Consider the following 16,260-nt stretch of genomic DNA (forward strand, 5'->3'; position numbering starts at 1 on the left):
GGGGAGGGTCCCCGGAGGGAGGAGGAAGGTCCCGGAGGGGGGAGGGGGGTTCCGGGGGGCACCCCTGGGCTGTGTCCCCGGCCCTGCGGAACCCCCGGGGTCCCGAGCGCGGGGAGACTGAGTGTATCGCCCCCCCCTTCTCCTTAAGGGTTTCCCTGCGTTTCCCGGGTTACACGTGCAATAGTGTTTTGGCTGCGCGGTACGGACTTGGGGAACAGGCCCCTGCGCGGTTGTTTCCAGCAATGGGGGGTTGGCTGGTTTGTTTTCCAGGTTGCTCTGCTGGACATTGACATCTGTGGGCCGTCGATCCCTAAAATGATGGGTCTAGAAGGGGAACAGGTAAGTGAAAGCTCGAATATGTCATTTGAAGGATTTCTGTTTGTTTTTTCGTTAAGATCTCAGGGTTTTGTAGACTTCAGGCTTCTCAAAGTGCATAAACATTGTTGGGAAACGTGGCAGTGGGTAGAGAAGTAAAGAGAGCTGGGGAAGTTCAGATAACTGAGTTTGTAAAAGAGTTGTCTGCTTTCAGGATGACCATCTGCCACATGTTCATGACTACTTAAAACTCAAGTACTGTCAACGTGGTTCTCTTTATCAGCCCTGTAATCTTTTGTATAAAGTTATAAAGTAGTGAGTAAATTTCTTGCAGAAGTGTTGAACAGTTATTGCTCACTTCTTAGTGGGGATCTGGCCCTCCTGCAGTTTTTCACTCAGCTGCTCCAATGGAGCAGTATTGTGCCTATAGGCAGGGTATCTATTTACCCAGTTTTGACTTAAGTTCATGTTGTGTGGAACATCTGTATTCATTTCTAATGTAATTTTATGTATCATTTCCATTTCCAGGTTCACCAGAGTGGCTCTGGATGGTCTCCAGTGGTAAGCTGGTGTTATCTTTCAGAAAATGTTTTTGGTTTGTTTGGGCTGGGCACTGTCTTGTTTAGTAAAGAAAAACAAGGAAGGAGCAAGTGATACTTCTATTAATTATTTTTCTAATGATGTAAATATCTGGATTTTACAGAATGTTGTACAAACCTAGATTCTATAGAATTATGTAGAATCTGGATATAGGCTGTGTAGACCAGTATATATTGTTATATGTATATATGTATATATTGTTAATCATAACAATACTACTTAAAATAATGAAGCTATTTTAGAAGTGTATCTCTTGTTTACTGACTTTCCTACTATACTATGGCTAATAAATATGTGACCTGATTTCATTATTTTGGTTATCATGCAGCTGTGCAGTATGTCACCTTTGACACACAAATGTGACTTTTGTGACAGACAAAAAGTATCTTACACCCCAGAAATGCCTCATTAATCTTGAGAAATGCTGGGGAAGCTCTGCAGGAGTGTTGTTGTCTAGAGATCAGTTTTAGAGTGTGTGCTGTGAAGGTGACAGCTTCAGGTTGAGAGGGAAAGCTGCTTTAGTCCTTGTTCTCTCCAGTGATTCCATAAACCATTGTAAATCTTGCTATAACTAGATTTTTTTCAGTCTCTGAATGTAGTTGGTGAGTATTGCACAAAAATGGTAGTTTCCACTGGCCTTTGGTAAAAAAGAAGTATGAGGATCTCTGCCTTTATTGTCTTAATATCTCCCTCACCCCAACCTACTTTTTAAATAAAACCTGGATTTGGAGTTGTTTTCTCTGCTTCTCTTCACTGTTCTGTATGCTCGACTGAGTTTCTCTACTTCTGTTTTAGTACGTGGAAGAAAACTTAGGTGTCATGTCTGTGGGGTTCTTGCTTAGTAGTCCTGATGATGCTGTCATCTGGAGAGGACCAAAAAAAAATGGTAGGTATCAAGTGTTGTCAAGCAGATTTATATACTGGAAGGATTTAGTATCTTGAGCTCGTTTATTAACTTAAATAAGAGTACAGTAATATATATTTTCCAATATATTGGAAAAAAAATGAGTCATTGCTTATTTTCTGTAGTTGAACATATTCATCTGATGAAGTTAGAAGTTCAAATGTTGTAGTGTTTTGGCAAAATAAGCATTTCTGTACTCAAGCTGACAAATGCAAAGAACTGTGTAACTAGACCCTAAAACACTAAATATAGGGAGATTTTTCTTTTTTCTCCTACATTTTTATTCTTATTTTTAGGGCTGATCAAACAATTTCTTCGTGACGTGGACTGGGGTGAAGTCGATTACCTGATTGTAGATACCCCTCCAGGAACATCAGATGAGCACTTATCTATTGTGCAGTATCTCAGTGCAGCACACATAGATGGTGCTGTTATAATCACCACCCCTCAGGTACATCCACTTAGTTTCCACTGATGGAAGCAGCTAAAGCCAGTTTGTGGTTTGGAGTGTCTTAGTTGTCTCAAGAAGTGATGGTACAGGATCTCATAGAGTTGACTTTCTTGTTTGGTGCCTGCAGCTGGCTGGTTGATGAGCTGGGGGCTGTGTCAGTGCCATGGGGGATCTGCGTGGGTCACTCACCTACTGAGCAGTTCACAAGCAAAAGCTGCCATGGTCTGTGGTGAAGGGAAGTGCAATGTTTCACTTCCTTCTTTGTCATTGGAGTTCACATCACTGTGAATTTGTTATTTACTTGCCAATGGCTTCATGTTCAGAAAGTCAGGAAGAAGTTTAGTTTGTAAGTGGTGAGATGTTTGACACAATGTGAAGTAGCCTCTTGCCTCCCATAGGCAACTCTATGATTTGTATTTTTAAAATAAAAATCAGGCCCTGGAGTATAATGCGTAATTGAAATGTAGGTTTTAAAGCCTGGTTTGGAGAGCAACAGGAGATCAAACTAGCAAAAGACACCTCATGTTTCCATAACAATCAAAAGAATAAAAGGTAAAGGAAGTGAAATGTTGAGGGTGATGTCAGATAGATGGTGAGGGAAGGAGAAGGGAACAGGAGAACTGAGTGCAAAGAATCTGAGGGGATGATAAGCTATTTGAAAGTTAATTTGAAACATTCTTGTCCTTGCCTGCTGTGAGAATGCCAAGGATCTTTCTGTAAACTGAAAATGTGAAAAAGTTACATCTAAAGAGCAAAGATAAGGTATTAGTATAGGAGATAAAATATGAGTCATAGTCAAGTCAGATTTGCTAGAGCACATAACACAGGTTTATGTTCTTCAAACCACAAAGAGATGGGTAATCATTCATTATGACCTTTCTTGAACACAGCTCTATGGATGTAACTTAATGGGTTCAGCATCAAAACATTCCAGTCAAAATGGTGTTTCCTGATGTTTGTAGGAGATAGCACTGCAGGATGTTCGGAAGGAGATCAACTTCTGCCATAAAGTGAAACTGCCCATCATAGGTGTCGTGGAAAATATGAGTGGCTTCATATGTCCAAAGTGTAAGGTAAGTCTGTCTGTATCTTACAGTGGTTTCTATCTTGACACTGTTTGCATATAGAACATTGCTCCAAAAATACCTTGTTCTCAGAATTGTGGTATTTTAACTCTTCTTTTCATGTTGTCCCAGAATGAATCTCAGATCTTTCCCCCAACTACTGGAGGTGCAGAGAAGATGTGCCAGAACTTAAATGTTTCCCTCTTGGGTAAAGTGCCTCTAGATCCCCAGATAGGTAAAGTTACTGTATTGCACTACATTTAAAGCAAATTTTTCCCCCTAAACTGATGGTATTACTGAAAAATCCAGACTTGGACATTGATAAATCAGAATATCAAACATTTTGTCTGTTATGTAAATATCCACTTTTAGATAGAAAACACTTTTAAATTACAAGTGAACTGGAACTGTGATATGGCATGATGGGAAAAGCAGAAGGTGGTGGGATAATTCCCTTAGTCTGAGACTTAGTCTTGATTAAGGTTAGATTATGTGTCTTATTAGCTGTATAATCACATTCAAAGTACACAACCTTTTTATCTTTGGTGTAATCACCTGGAACTGTAAACTAAATAAAATCATAACCACTATGAAGAATAGTATCTTGTAGACATTAAGCATTAAAAATAGTGCTTCACTTCACTGTTACTGGCACCACCCATATTCTGTTGTGTATAGTGAGAAACCTTGGTTCCTTGCCTGCTGGCTACTAGCAATTAATACTTGAGTTAGTGACAGTGAGGAGCAGGTTTCTGCTAATTAGTACTCCTTTGTAAAACTAAGCTGTAGTTCCAGATATATTACTGACATAAAGGACTTCTTAAAAGGTGCACAGACACAAATGACTCTTGGGAAGGGTGTAACTGGTAGCAGGATAAAGAGTAAAATAAATTTCATCTTTTCCCATTGGTTTGCTTTCATGTTTTTCCCTGTCCTTAAAGGAAAAAGTTGTGACAAGGGCCAGTCTTTCTTGTCTGAAGCACCTGAGTCTCCAGCTACATTGTCTTACAGGAACATCATTCAGAGTAAGTCTGAAAATCAGTTGGTAGCAGTTCTGCAATGTAGAAAGGTGCTGAACAGAATTAGGTTATTCTGCCACAAATAATAGAGTAGATGTGCACAGCAACAGGTGCAAATACTATGTTCAGTTCTGGTCATCAGCTACCACAAGCTTTAAAGCTGTAGCTAAGTTGTATCCGATAACTGGTTTTGATATTTGCCTCCAGTCATTAATTATCAGAGAAGAGTGTCTTCTTGCTGTCACAGATAGGTTGTGAGATGCTCAAGCAGGCCTGCTGAGGGGCATTTACCACAGCTGAGTGTGGTACAGCTGGCTAATTCTTGCCTCCACTTCTGATTGTAGTTGCACAAAAAACCCCTACAAAAACTACCTAAAGAGCCAGTGATGTGCAGCAATCAAACAAAATGTGTGAAACAAGCAGCTGGGAAATTCCTAAAGCTATTTTCATCATGATAAAGGCCTAACTTGTGAGCTTTGTACCAACAGAGAACAGAGTGATGCAGCACTAACCAGCTTCTGATGTGCAACTGAAATATAATCTATATTACTTTTTCCCTTTGCAGGAATTCAGGAATACTGTGATCAACACCATTTTCAAGAAGAAAAGATTATCTAATCTATGAATGTAGTTAATGTTTTAATTATAGGAAAGTAACTTATGCCTTGATTTAATGGAAGAAATGTATTCTTTTTGTATATTGCAAATAAATTCTTCATATAAATGTTCTTCCCTTAGTTTTTTTTCCACAGCTCAAGATTCTAGTCGTTCACAGGTGGTCTTGGAGCTTGCCAGAAAGCTACCAAACTGAGTGTTAATTTGTGTTATATAGGTGCAGTCTGCATCTGCTGTCATAGTAATAAGAACCTGAATGTGCAGTTGGTTTGAAGACCTGCCTATACAAGATTTTATTTAGAAAGTTGAATATAAAATACCCCTGGCTGACATCAGGGTGGTGTGTCTAATGCATCTGCTATGCTTTGTGCTGCCTTCTGTGCAGGATGAACTAGAATGCCCACTCTCTTACTGAGTAACATTAGTTAAGTATCTTTCCTTTCAGTGGAAAAGATCTGGATTTAGAGTGAAGTTCAGTTTGGTATTGTCTCCTGTTCTTATAATTGGCATCAGTTTTAAAATAAAAACCTAGAATTTACGTAAGTTAATTATCGTACAAATATGATATTTATTAAAGGTATCAGAAAAATAGTAACATTTTACCTATTTATACATAACTGGCTGCTTCACACAAGCACTATGTGAATGTGCTACATTACTTATACTCAACCCTAAGCCTGAGCACTAAAAAATAAACATTCAGTATCTTTCATAAGAGGCCCTTTGTGATTGTACTTCCTCTTTTTATTGAGAAATCAAAGCTCTGAGAAATCAGTATTGCAGACAAGAGGGAAAGGCAGTTTGATTTTGTTTATTGTTGCTCCAAAGTAACACAAATGAGCATTACCTTTTGATTACATTCTAATCCTTGGTTAAGATAATCCAACAGTTTCAGGTTAGCTGACAATTTTTTCTGGTAGAAGTTTGCTTTGTATAAACCATAAGCATTGTTATTGTCCCAATACAAACTGCTTTTTGATAAAACTTTTGAGTAACAAAGGCTCTGAACCTTTAGGAATCTAAATACTCAAACACATAGAACATAAAAATCCTTATTTCATGCAGGCATAATTCCAGAGTAGCTTTTACTTAAATATATTCATATGAAGAGATTTCATAAGTGAGTATTTTTACTGCTCATCCTTTTAGTTCTTCCTTAGTTGATTATCTAGTGCCTGTCTTCCCGTGTTCCTTAATGGAGTCATCTGAAATTCTCATGGTCTGTCCTGTTGTATGAACACAGGAAGTGGAGGGGTTAGCATGACCAAGTATGTAGGAATCTTTTATGAAAAACAGGGAAGAGCCTGGTGGAGACCTGAGGGTCAGAGATGGCTTTCCCAGCTCAGCCTAGGCAGAGGCACTGTAATACCTCAGAAGGAATTCCCCCGAGGAGGTAAGTTCTTCATGGGGCTTGGGAGCAGCAGGGGTGTGAAGCTGCAGCAGGGGTATGAGAGGGCCAAGGGACACGGGGGTACAGCCCCACCCAGCAAGTTCTGCACAGGAGGGTTATTGGAAATCCAAGACCCCTGCCAGGAGTTATTTTAGGAACTTAAGAACGTGGGGGGAAAAAACAAGCTTGAGACAGGTCAGTGTGTGACACTTCATGGGCTGTAGTTGAGAGACCAACTCAGTACTTACTCTTGGGAACATCTGCTCTGACCAAAAGCCTTGATGTCAGTCTGCTGAGGCTTTTTTGTCCCCCTAATTTGCAGTGGATGTAGCCGTATAAATTAGCAGTCTGAAGGGAGATCCCAGCTATCACAAGAGCCTGTGGACAAAAAAGGTTCAACTGGGATAAATCCACTGCTACATACAGACTGTACGTGTAACATATATGTACACCCATGTGTGTATATTGATATATACTATATAGATATACATACATACTATAGGAGGGGGTTATTCCTTCCAATAATACATGACCTTCAAAGAGATCCAGTCATATCAAACTTAGACACAATAGTTCCCTTCTACCAAATGCCTCTCTTTTTATCAAAACAGAAGGGGTTTTTGTCATTCTGTATCTTGAAGACTTAATTATGTTCCTAAAAGTACTTATTCAAAAAAGGATCTATTCAACTGATCCTGTAATAATTTCACTTTTTTTTTAATAGCCTGATTTGTGTCTCATAATTTTCACATCCAGATCCATAGCAAGCCTGCAGGCTTGGTTAGCTGGCAAATACCTTATTATGTACAAATATGATGCTGGAACTTACAGACTTACAAAGAGCATCAATACATACTAACAACTAGTGTTAAGTGAAAATAGATCATTTTGTGGTCCTATAGGCTTAGCAGCAGGCAGAACCCATCTGACTGGCCAATGAAATAACTTCCAAAAATGTTTTTTCTTAGCCTCAGAAACAGTTTCCTGGAATCTGTCTTGTTTTCATTTGAGCAGTTTGCCTTTTACAAGCTCTTGAGCAACCTGCCTCCAGTGCTAGTTAAGTTCATTCTCCAACCAGCTTTTAGTTTAGTGAAGAACCTCTGGAGAAAGACTACTGGTTTAATTTTAACTATTTCTTGTGCAGTGGTGCAATTTGGGGCACTAGAAAGCAGTTAATGCTTTGTAATTGATTAATACCTATAGCTACATTTCCTGTTTCATTTGCTAATAAAAAGGTAATCTTGGCTGTTGCTGGTTATGTAGCTGCACGTGTCCAGGACACTTGCTTTCCTTCTTTTCAAACTGAGTTAAGAAATTGAACTTGGCATGGCTAGGAACTTGACAAAATTAATTGTATGGTCATTATCCATGCAATTAATGTTTACAGGCAACAATGTGAAGATTTCACAAACAAAGTTATCTTAATGCAATATATGGGGTAAATTTCCTCTGATACTTAGAAAAATGTGTAATGTTTTTATTTTTCTTTTTGTACAGTAGATGGCTTGTAAACGCAGTAATGATTACATACCTACTTACAGCTCAATTGATCAATGTTTTAAGCACTATGATACTGGGTCTTTCAAAGGGGAAATGGTACCAGAGATTTAAAAGTAGTGCTTTTAAGAGCAAGCAACATTCAAGTCCCAAGGAGATGGGAAAACCTGAAAGCCAGCATCAGTGGTTCATTTTTTGTCTTCTTTTAATTTCCTTGGACTGAAGTAAGTTGGGGAAAAGTAAGTTACTACAGTTTAAAAAAAGTCCGTAATTTTGCCAACCACTGCAGGTTCCCATGGTACCTGAAAGACTTGACATCTGATGCCCTAGAAGAAGTGAGGCTAAAAATCACTAATCTGTCTCAGACTCCAGGGCTTGACTGCAGGAAACTCCTCTGATTTGTTGAAGCTGGTAGAGGGATTTTTGTGTTGTTGGAATATTTGATTTAAAACTGTTACAAAACTAACAGATCTGGATTTTCCCTCTGCTAACATGGTTTGTCAGCTGTAGACCTGTCAGTGCCCCCAGACCTACCAGCCATTTCAGCTTCAAGGAGAACAAGGTGCTGAAGAAAAACACTGTCCAAATAACTGGACAGATAATGAGGCCAAGCCAAAAGATTCGAGCTTCAGCTTCAGTTGAGGTGACTATTGTAGGTACCTAGAAGGAAAATTACTGTAACTACTAGTCACAAAGATAAAATCCACAATAAATAACAAATAAGCAGAGGAGGAAGACTGGACAAAATTACTTATTTACCTACATTTCCTTATTATATGCATGGAATTAAATTTAAATAAGAAGGGAAGTAGTTTTCTGCCTGGTACTCTACTGTACATGACAACATTTTCCTTTTAAAATGTTCTGGTCTCTGTTCACATTCAAATGACAGAATTACTCCTTTTGTCAATGATAGGTTCCACTAACACTATGGATTGTTCATATTTAAAAGTCAAAGTTTTATTATCTTCAGAAATACTAAGTTAACTTTGAAATTAGATTCAAACTTCACCAAGGCCTTAGAGAAGTGCAAAACAAGAAGGCAGTGCTACAAGCAGATCTTAGGGTGACTACTTCACTGTGTAGTGCAGATTTGTGACATGTGGCCTGTTTACAAATCAAAAGTAGGGGGGAGAAAATCAGTCCAGTATCAAAAAAGCCATGGTGCTCTATTTGTGTTCTTCAGAAAAAACAAAAATCCCCAAAAGAGGCTGCAAAAAGCCCTGGCTGCAGGTTTCTTCAGGTCAGCACAACTCAAGTTTCTGTCTTCACGGAAAGGCTCACTGTTAACTCTCAATGCTTTAAAGAAGCTGAAGGAATTTTTCACAAGGTTCTGTTCTTTCCTAGGTGACCAGAATTCAAAATCCCACTCCAAACCTCAGACCACTGCCCCTCCCCAGTGGTAGCTTCTGAAATACAAGCTACCACTGGGGAAAAGAAAACCCTGTAGACACTTCCACTCTGAAAACTGAAAAGCCTTTAGGTCATTTTCTGTGTCTTGAATTCTCCATGCAAAAATAAGACTCATCTCTATCCATCCACCACAAGTCTTGTAGATATGGTTAAGTTACTCTATCTTGCCTGGGAAAACCCTGCAAGATGCAATAATTACAAAATTACAAATTTCTTCATTTACCCTCTAAACCAGTGGTGCTGCAGAGGTCCAGAGAACCATGTTCTATGCCTTCACAGTTACTGAATGAGGCAGATGTTGTGAGTCAATAGAAGGGTTTGGTCACCTGTAACCCAAATTACTGACAAATTACCCCTCAGTGATGTTGCATTGGCACTATTTGGGAGAAAAAAAGTCAATGCACCTGAGAACAACACTGCACCTAAAAGACCTAAGTTAACTTGATGAGCAGGGTTACAAAAGGCTACAGTCATCCCAAAGAAAGGACAGGAGAGTTGTGATGTTTGGAATCTAAGTGACAGAATTGCTTTTCTTCCAGCAAACCTCAGTAGAAGGCTGGACTTCAAGATTGAACCTCTGTTGCATCAGCCCACCGGGAATTAGCTGCTTAGTTTTGGTGAGTGACTTGGAATATTTCTATTAAAAAGCTTGTAGAGGGCTGGGGAATGCCTGACTCTGGGAAGTAAGAGAGTCATGTGTATTTCAGGACCTTGCCATGACAAAGTGCTTTTCATAGATAAGCCATGAAAAAAAAATCACATTCCACCTTAATTATATGTTCCTTCTCATGGTACTGTGATTTTCGCATTAACCAAGGTACCACTTGCCAGAATTTTTTGAAAGCTTTAGCCCATACAGGTGAATTGACCTTGTACTTCTAGTCTAGAATTAAGAAATGGTAATGAGTAAGCTAGGCTGGCTCGTGTTACAGTAATAGTCATTTTATGTCTGCTATTGTTTTGAAGTTCTAAGACAGTTCTTGCTTACTGTCTCGATGGACCTAAGAAAATCTAAAGGTCTGCTAGTTTCCTTGCTTTCACGCAGGCTTGCCTATGCTCTCTCGTGAGATTTCACTTAGATTTCAGAACGTTAACATTGGTTTTCCTCTGCCCGTCGCGCGGCTGCTAGAGGGCACTGCAGGCCCGTCTTGCGGGGTTGCACCGCGGCTCAGCTCCTCGGCTGCAGAGGGATGTGCTAGTGAGCAGATCTTGGAAGTGTTGCCCGGCTCGGCCCGTGCCTGGACGGGGCTGTGGAGAGAATGTGAGGGGGGGAAAGCAAAAGCTCGCAGTGTTGGCTCTGGTAGAGATGCCAAGGGACATCCTGCAGCTTTTTTACTCAGGGTGTTCGGGGGAGCACTAGCAGTATCAGAATTGATCTGGGTTCTATTCCCTATCATGTTCTGTAAGCATGAATAAAATATTCATTGTTAAACTATTCAGCATTGCTTTCAACATAGATCTTTCCTGAAAAAGATTCTGCACAGGCATTAACTATGGGAAGATGTGTTTACTGTAAGATGTTTTCACTAGAAGAACTACCAGAAGCATTCAATTCCAATAGTACCATGCAAGGAGTATTTATTCTGCTGACATGCATGGTGACAATGTGATGACAAGGTTCTGAGACCTGTTTTGTTCTGAGTGCTTCCCGGATGTGACAATGGACTGTCCTTGTAACTGAGTAACTTCCAGCTTCTATAGGAGCTGGATAAAAGTTACCTGTTACAAAGGAGCTGTATTTGTTACTTTATTTGATTTAGTATCAGCTTTAAAAGCTTCCCTCTGGATGCTGTTTGCCCTGTGCCTACTTTTATTAACATACTTACCCTTTTTGCTTCAAACATCCAGTGACTTTTTCCATCTTCATCAATCTGGTTCCACCAACGCAAACCAACCAAGAGTCTTCCTGTCACGTTCTAGTGACACAAACAGTTATTTGCATTAATCGGTTGGATAATTCACTCGTCAAACTAACATTTAAAAAAAGACAAGCCTGTGTGAACATCATATTCTTTTATCAAATATTAAAATTAGTTCTAAAAGCTGTGCCTGACTGAGCAGTGGTCAATAAGGATGGGTTAGTTACCACAAATTAAGAAGCCCATTTTCCTCTTCTAATATAATAATTAGCACAATAACACTGATTTAGGTAAGAAATTATAGGGTGTATCTTTTCTAAGTCAATTAGTTGCAGAAGCCCCCAATACACACACCTTCTAAGTACAAAAGGCAAATTCTGAATGAAAACACTGAAAAAAGATGGAAGATTAATTATAAGCAAGTGAGTAGGATGTGTGGAATCAAGCAAATAGATTAAGAAAAGATTTCTTCACCTGGATGAATACTAGAAGTTTTCGGTGTACTGAAGATGCTTCCTTGCTTCACTTCTACAAAACAAAAGCCTTGTTCCACACTTGGAGCCCCTGGGATTCTGGGCTGGCCTGACCCACCTGCCTGCTCTAGGGCACCTGTGCTGTACCTGGGCTCCCAGGAGCTCTGTAGCTGCTGGGTCTGGGAGCAGTACTGCAGCTTTGGACATCCTTTGGCACCTGTTACTGAAAGCCAGTATTCTGGGTTGTTTTTAAGAAGGAAAGCATACAGACCTATGTAAGGCCATTTTCCCACCATATTATTAGCTCCCATCAGCAATAGAGTACATGGTGATAAACACTAACAGTAACTAAGACAGGTCAATGTCTTAATTAAAACACACTAGTTATTTAATGACTGAGCAGATCATAATGTCACTGTCACTTTTGCCAATATAGATTTCCTTTTTTGTTTCACTTAATGGTACAAAAAATACTTTCTAAAGTAATAACTATTGAGGGTGATCTTACCTTAACTGACCAAAAGTCAAAGGATAGAAGGAGGAGAATAGTGACAAAACAGGCAACAAAGCTGTTGCTGAACCAGTCACAGAACAAGTAGGTAACAATAGCACTCACTCGGAAAAACAGGTGGAAAAAGGTGGCCAGTGGGTGCCTAGGAGAAAAAAAACAAACATAGAGTACTTGAGAAGTTACAGGACAAGAAGAAATGTATCAATATTTGCTAACAGTGTGGTATAACACAACTATTTCTAGTTTGTAATGGTATTCTGGTTTGTAGCTGCTATTATTTCATATATTGATGTTTATCTTCATTATCCAACAATAGTGTTTCCAATATCCAACCTTCAATCTAAAGCTGAAAGATGGAATGTGAAGTTCGTGTCAGAACTTTCACAAAGACAGAACAAAATCTAGAGTCTTTCCCCAGTTTCTTTGGTACTGCATGAAGGAATTTAGTGCTTATGTTCAACACTGTACTCTAAAATCCTCATCATTTCATGAAATAAATCAGCATTGCAAGGCACAAAAGAACTGAGACAGATCTTAGCCTTTTCAGAACTATTTTGAAAACAAGAACAGGAGTTCTGAAACTTAAAAAAAAATTAAAAATAATACAGCTGCTGGGAATAAGATAAAATGGACCTTCATATGTGATGTCTGAAAACAAACAATTCTTTTTACAGATGAAGTACAGTTTGAGAATCTAACAGTTCTTATAAATTAATGTTCATTAATTTTACTAGAAAATTTGTTTTCCTCATTAAAAAAAAAAAAAATTGTCCATAACAAAGGGGAATTTCAGTGGAAGAAGTACCTAGAATATTGGCCTGTACAGTAAGGCAGGGGGGTTGAAGAATGCTGTAATGAGCACAGTACAATTTGCAGGGTAATATGTCAAGTACAAAAACTTATTCTGTATAGTTTGTGTTAATTACTTTCAAGTAGCACTTAACTAGAGGCTATTGCATTTAAGTAACTTTTCATCCCTTGAAGCTGAGGAAATAAAACTGGTTTTCTGAATAAGATTTTTTTAATTCAATGATTGTCTCATTAAGCTTCTCCTGTAAACAATTAACAGCAGTATAGCCTATGTCATAATTATTAAACTATTACATTTATTGTATTACTATGTATAGTAAAATTATACATATATAAATAATTGTAATTGTTGATGATAAACTTAATAGCTATTATAATTTACAAGAAAAATATAAAGTTAAATTATAACAGTTATTCTTTATCTGTTTAACCATTTTGGTAATTACCTATTCTAAAATGGCAACACTGTGCTGGTAATACTACACACACATGACTGGAGAAGCAAGAATGACACACAGCTGCAGTTTATATTTACTCCTGATCATGCCTGTGCTAACCTCAAACTTTCCCAAAACTACCTCTGACTTCAAACTAAACACATGACATTTTAAGCCAAAGGAGCTTTTTCTGCCATAAGCAGGCAGGTGGGTGGGTGCAGTGGAGGGGATATGTGGTCAAAAACAGAGAGTGCCTTGCTAGTTCAAGTCTTGATCTTATTCAGAAAGATGTAGAAGTTGATTACATCGGTGGTGTCTTGTGTCAATACAAGTTATAGGTCACAACCCTAAAGTGCTTCAGGGTGGACTGAGCTCTTGTAACTGTACCAGAGCTTCAAAAGTGAAAGTAGCTTTGTAGAAATTTGGAAGTCAGATGATGAATTGCTATTCAGATGCTGAATCTGTTCCAAAAAAGGACTTGAAAGGGTTTTTATTGACAATCGTACATGAGCAAGAGGCTCACATTTATTACAGTGCTATACCCTATGGAATATCAGTCCTCTCACCAGCATATGGTTAGCCAAGCCAAAGACATAAACTTGCAGGCTCTTGTCCTACAGGAGCAGTATAGACATATATAAAAATTTGCACCTCATTCTTTGGGCAGCTCTCTCAATCTTGGAAAATGTCTACCTAGATATTCTTGACGTATCCTGAAACTAATGGAATTCAGTAAATAAACTGTTACTTCCTCACTTAAGAAAACTGCGTTTTCTTAATTCACAGCCACCAGGTGAAAATTATAGCTCCTATATGTGAACACAATTTTTAATGAAGAGATAATATCAAGTAGATAAAATTGTCTTTTAAAACATAAAGCTAGACATAACATAAACAGCCCAAAGCTGGAGAATCCACCACTTCCCCAGAGAGATTACTCCAATGGCTGACTGTTCTCATTGTGAAAAAATTTTCTGTGTCTAACTGGAATCTTCCCAGGAATAACTTGTAGCCATCACCCCTTGTCTTTTCCATATAACTCCTTGTAAAAAGGGAGTCTTCATCTTCCTGGTAGCCACCCTTCAAGTACTGGTACAAGTGGTGATGTGGTCTCTCCTGAGCCGCCTTTTCTCCAGGCTAAACACATCTAATTCTCTTAGCTGAGAGAACTAAATCACTATCCACATACCTTTTGCTTTTAAGGAGCACTTGCATGTACCTTGAAGAATCACAGAAGTACAACATGTCATCTAACAGAATTCAAGATGTATGAAATGGGGATAAAGTTAAAATGGTGAAAACATGTTGTTATGCCCTCTGATAAGACAACAACATTTTGCAGCCATGGGTGTGTTCCAGGCTTGTTTGAGCAAGACTTTTCAGAAATATGAAGACAAACTTCTGTGTCAACAATGTAAGGAGTTTCATTTCTGTATTGCATAGCGGAAGTTTTTGTTAGTATGAGATAATTTTTTGGTATTGTCACAGTGAAGGCAAGAGCAGTCTCTAAAAAACTATCCACATAAAGTGGATCAATTAATGGTATGATTTACTGATGCTTTGCCTGTCTGTATCATCAGGTAGCATGAACTGGAGGGAACAAATCTCTAAAGTAACTGCTGCTGTGGACCTCCTACAAACATTTCATGGTGGTTTCGCTTCATGCTAACTCAAGTCTGGTCACATCAACTGAATTTGTGGCTCACATACTCAAGACATGTTCCTAAGCATATTTTCCAATATAGTTTAATCCTTTAGGCTATGTTCTCCAAGACTGCACCATGATAAAATCTTTATGTAAAACATGTGCTGCTGCTAAAGCACAGAAACAAAGCAGCTCTGGGAACGTGAACCTTGTGTCATGGCTGACTTCTCATGTAGTTGCCATGTCTGATGCACTGGAAGGGCAGAAATGCTTTGCCAGAAACTAGTAAAACAGAGTAATTGTATTGTAAAGCTACATGATTGCTTGCTTGTGGATTTCTGATAACATTTGTGTTAAGCTTAATATCTCTACTTTGCTTTCATACAGGAATGTAATGTATGTAATTACTAATGTAATGGACCAGAGTAAACTGGGGCAAGGAAGGGAATAAAGCAACATAAACCAAAGCTGGTTATTGTTGATGAATGCATGCATATGTATAATTTCTTTTGACATAAAACTTTTCCCTTGACAGTGTTTGGAGATTCTTCAACAGCCACTGATGGAACAGCAGGTCTGTTGCCTGAAACTTGGGTGTGACAGAGCTGCTCAATGCCACCTCTGGTACCTAACAGCTGGCTGCTTAAGCTGACATGAGACAGATCAGCAGGGAGGGTTTCCTTAAGCAAAAGCAACAAGGATAAGATACAGTATATTCCACATCCTGTGGTAGGAAAGGATGATAGTTTTATTGCAAATAACCTGCTGTTTCCCTTTCAGCCAGGTGTGTGATGCAGTGCCAGCACACTCTGCTCCACAACCTGCTCTGCTGGAGATGAGCTCTCCCCACTTCTCCAGCTCTAACAAAAACACTGGTTGGTTAGGTTTGGGTTTGTTGGTTTGTGGTTTTGTTGGGGGTCTTTTTGTTGTGGTTGCTTGGTGGTTTTAGAGCTGCGTGGTGCGGGTGTGCAGCACTGCTGGTCCCGCCGGCAGGAGGGGCTGCCAGGGCCGCTGCCCTGCCCGGGCGGCCCCGCGATCCCTGTGCCCTGAAATAACAAAACGGGAATGAAGTGTTTAAATGGAGCATTTTGGCGGGTGGGTCCAGCTGGAGCAGCAGGGGCTGCCCGGGCCCCGTTACCTCAGGCGGGCGCCGCGCTGGAGCCTCCGTGCCCGCTCCGCTCCCCGCGCCGTTACCTGATCTTTGCTTTCCGCAGCGCCAGCTCCTCCTCGCTCCCGAGGTCGAGGGACACATCCTCG

At 39.5% G+C, this 16,260-nt stretch overlaps 2 protein-coding genes across 2 annotated transcripts in view; one reads left to right on the plus strand and one right to left on the minus strand.

The window, feature by feature from the left end:
- Positions 1–5,077, plus strand: part of NUBP1 (nucleotide binding protein 1) — a 7,052-nt gene extending 1,975 nt beyond the window's left edge. The window contains exons 2-9 of the mRNA XM_010003281.1: positions 271–339; positions 844–876; positions 1,711–1,801; positions 2,116–2,270; positions 3,233–3,343; positions 3,467–3,569; positions 4,276–4,359; positions 4,919–5,077. Of these exons, the coding sequence (XP_010001583.1) occupies positions 271–339; positions 844–876; positions 1,711–1,801; positions 2,116–2,270; positions 3,233–3,343; positions 3,467–3,569; positions 4,276–4,359; positions 4,919–4,971 (699 nt within the window). The 3' untranslated portion in view covers positions 4,972–5,077. The remainder of the gene's footprint in view (positions 1–270; positions 340–843; positions 877–1,710; positions 1,802–2,115; positions 2,271–3,232; positions 3,344–3,466; positions 3,570–4,275; positions 4,360–4,918) is intronic.
- Positions 5,078–6,595: 1,518 nt separating this feature from the next.
- Positions 6,596–16,260, minus strand: part of TVP23A (trans-golgi network vesicle protein 23 homolog A (S. cerevisiae)) — a 15,928-nt gene continuing 6,263 nt past the window's right edge. Inside the window, exons 3-7 of the mRNA XM_010003282.1 lie at positions 16,198–16,256; positions 12,109–12,253; positions 11,095–11,184; positions 8,390–8,515; positions 6,596–6,736 (exon numbers count right to left, since the gene is read on the minus strand). Coding sequence (XP_010001584.1) covers positions 6,596–6,736; positions 8,390–8,515; positions 11,095–11,184; positions 12,109–12,253; positions 16,198–16,256 — 561 coding nt within the window. The remainder of the gene's footprint in view (positions 6,737–8,389; positions 8,516–11,094; positions 11,185–12,108; positions 12,254–16,197; positions 16,257–16,260) is intronic.

Source organism: Chaetura pelagica, unplaced genomic scaffold (genome assembly GCF_000747805.2).
Source record: "Chaetura pelagica isolate M959 unplaced genomic scaffold, ChaPel_1.0 scaffold138, whole genome shotgun sequence".
NCBI lineage: Eukaryota > Metazoa > Chordata > Aves > Apodiformes > Apodidae > Chaetura > Chaetura pelagica.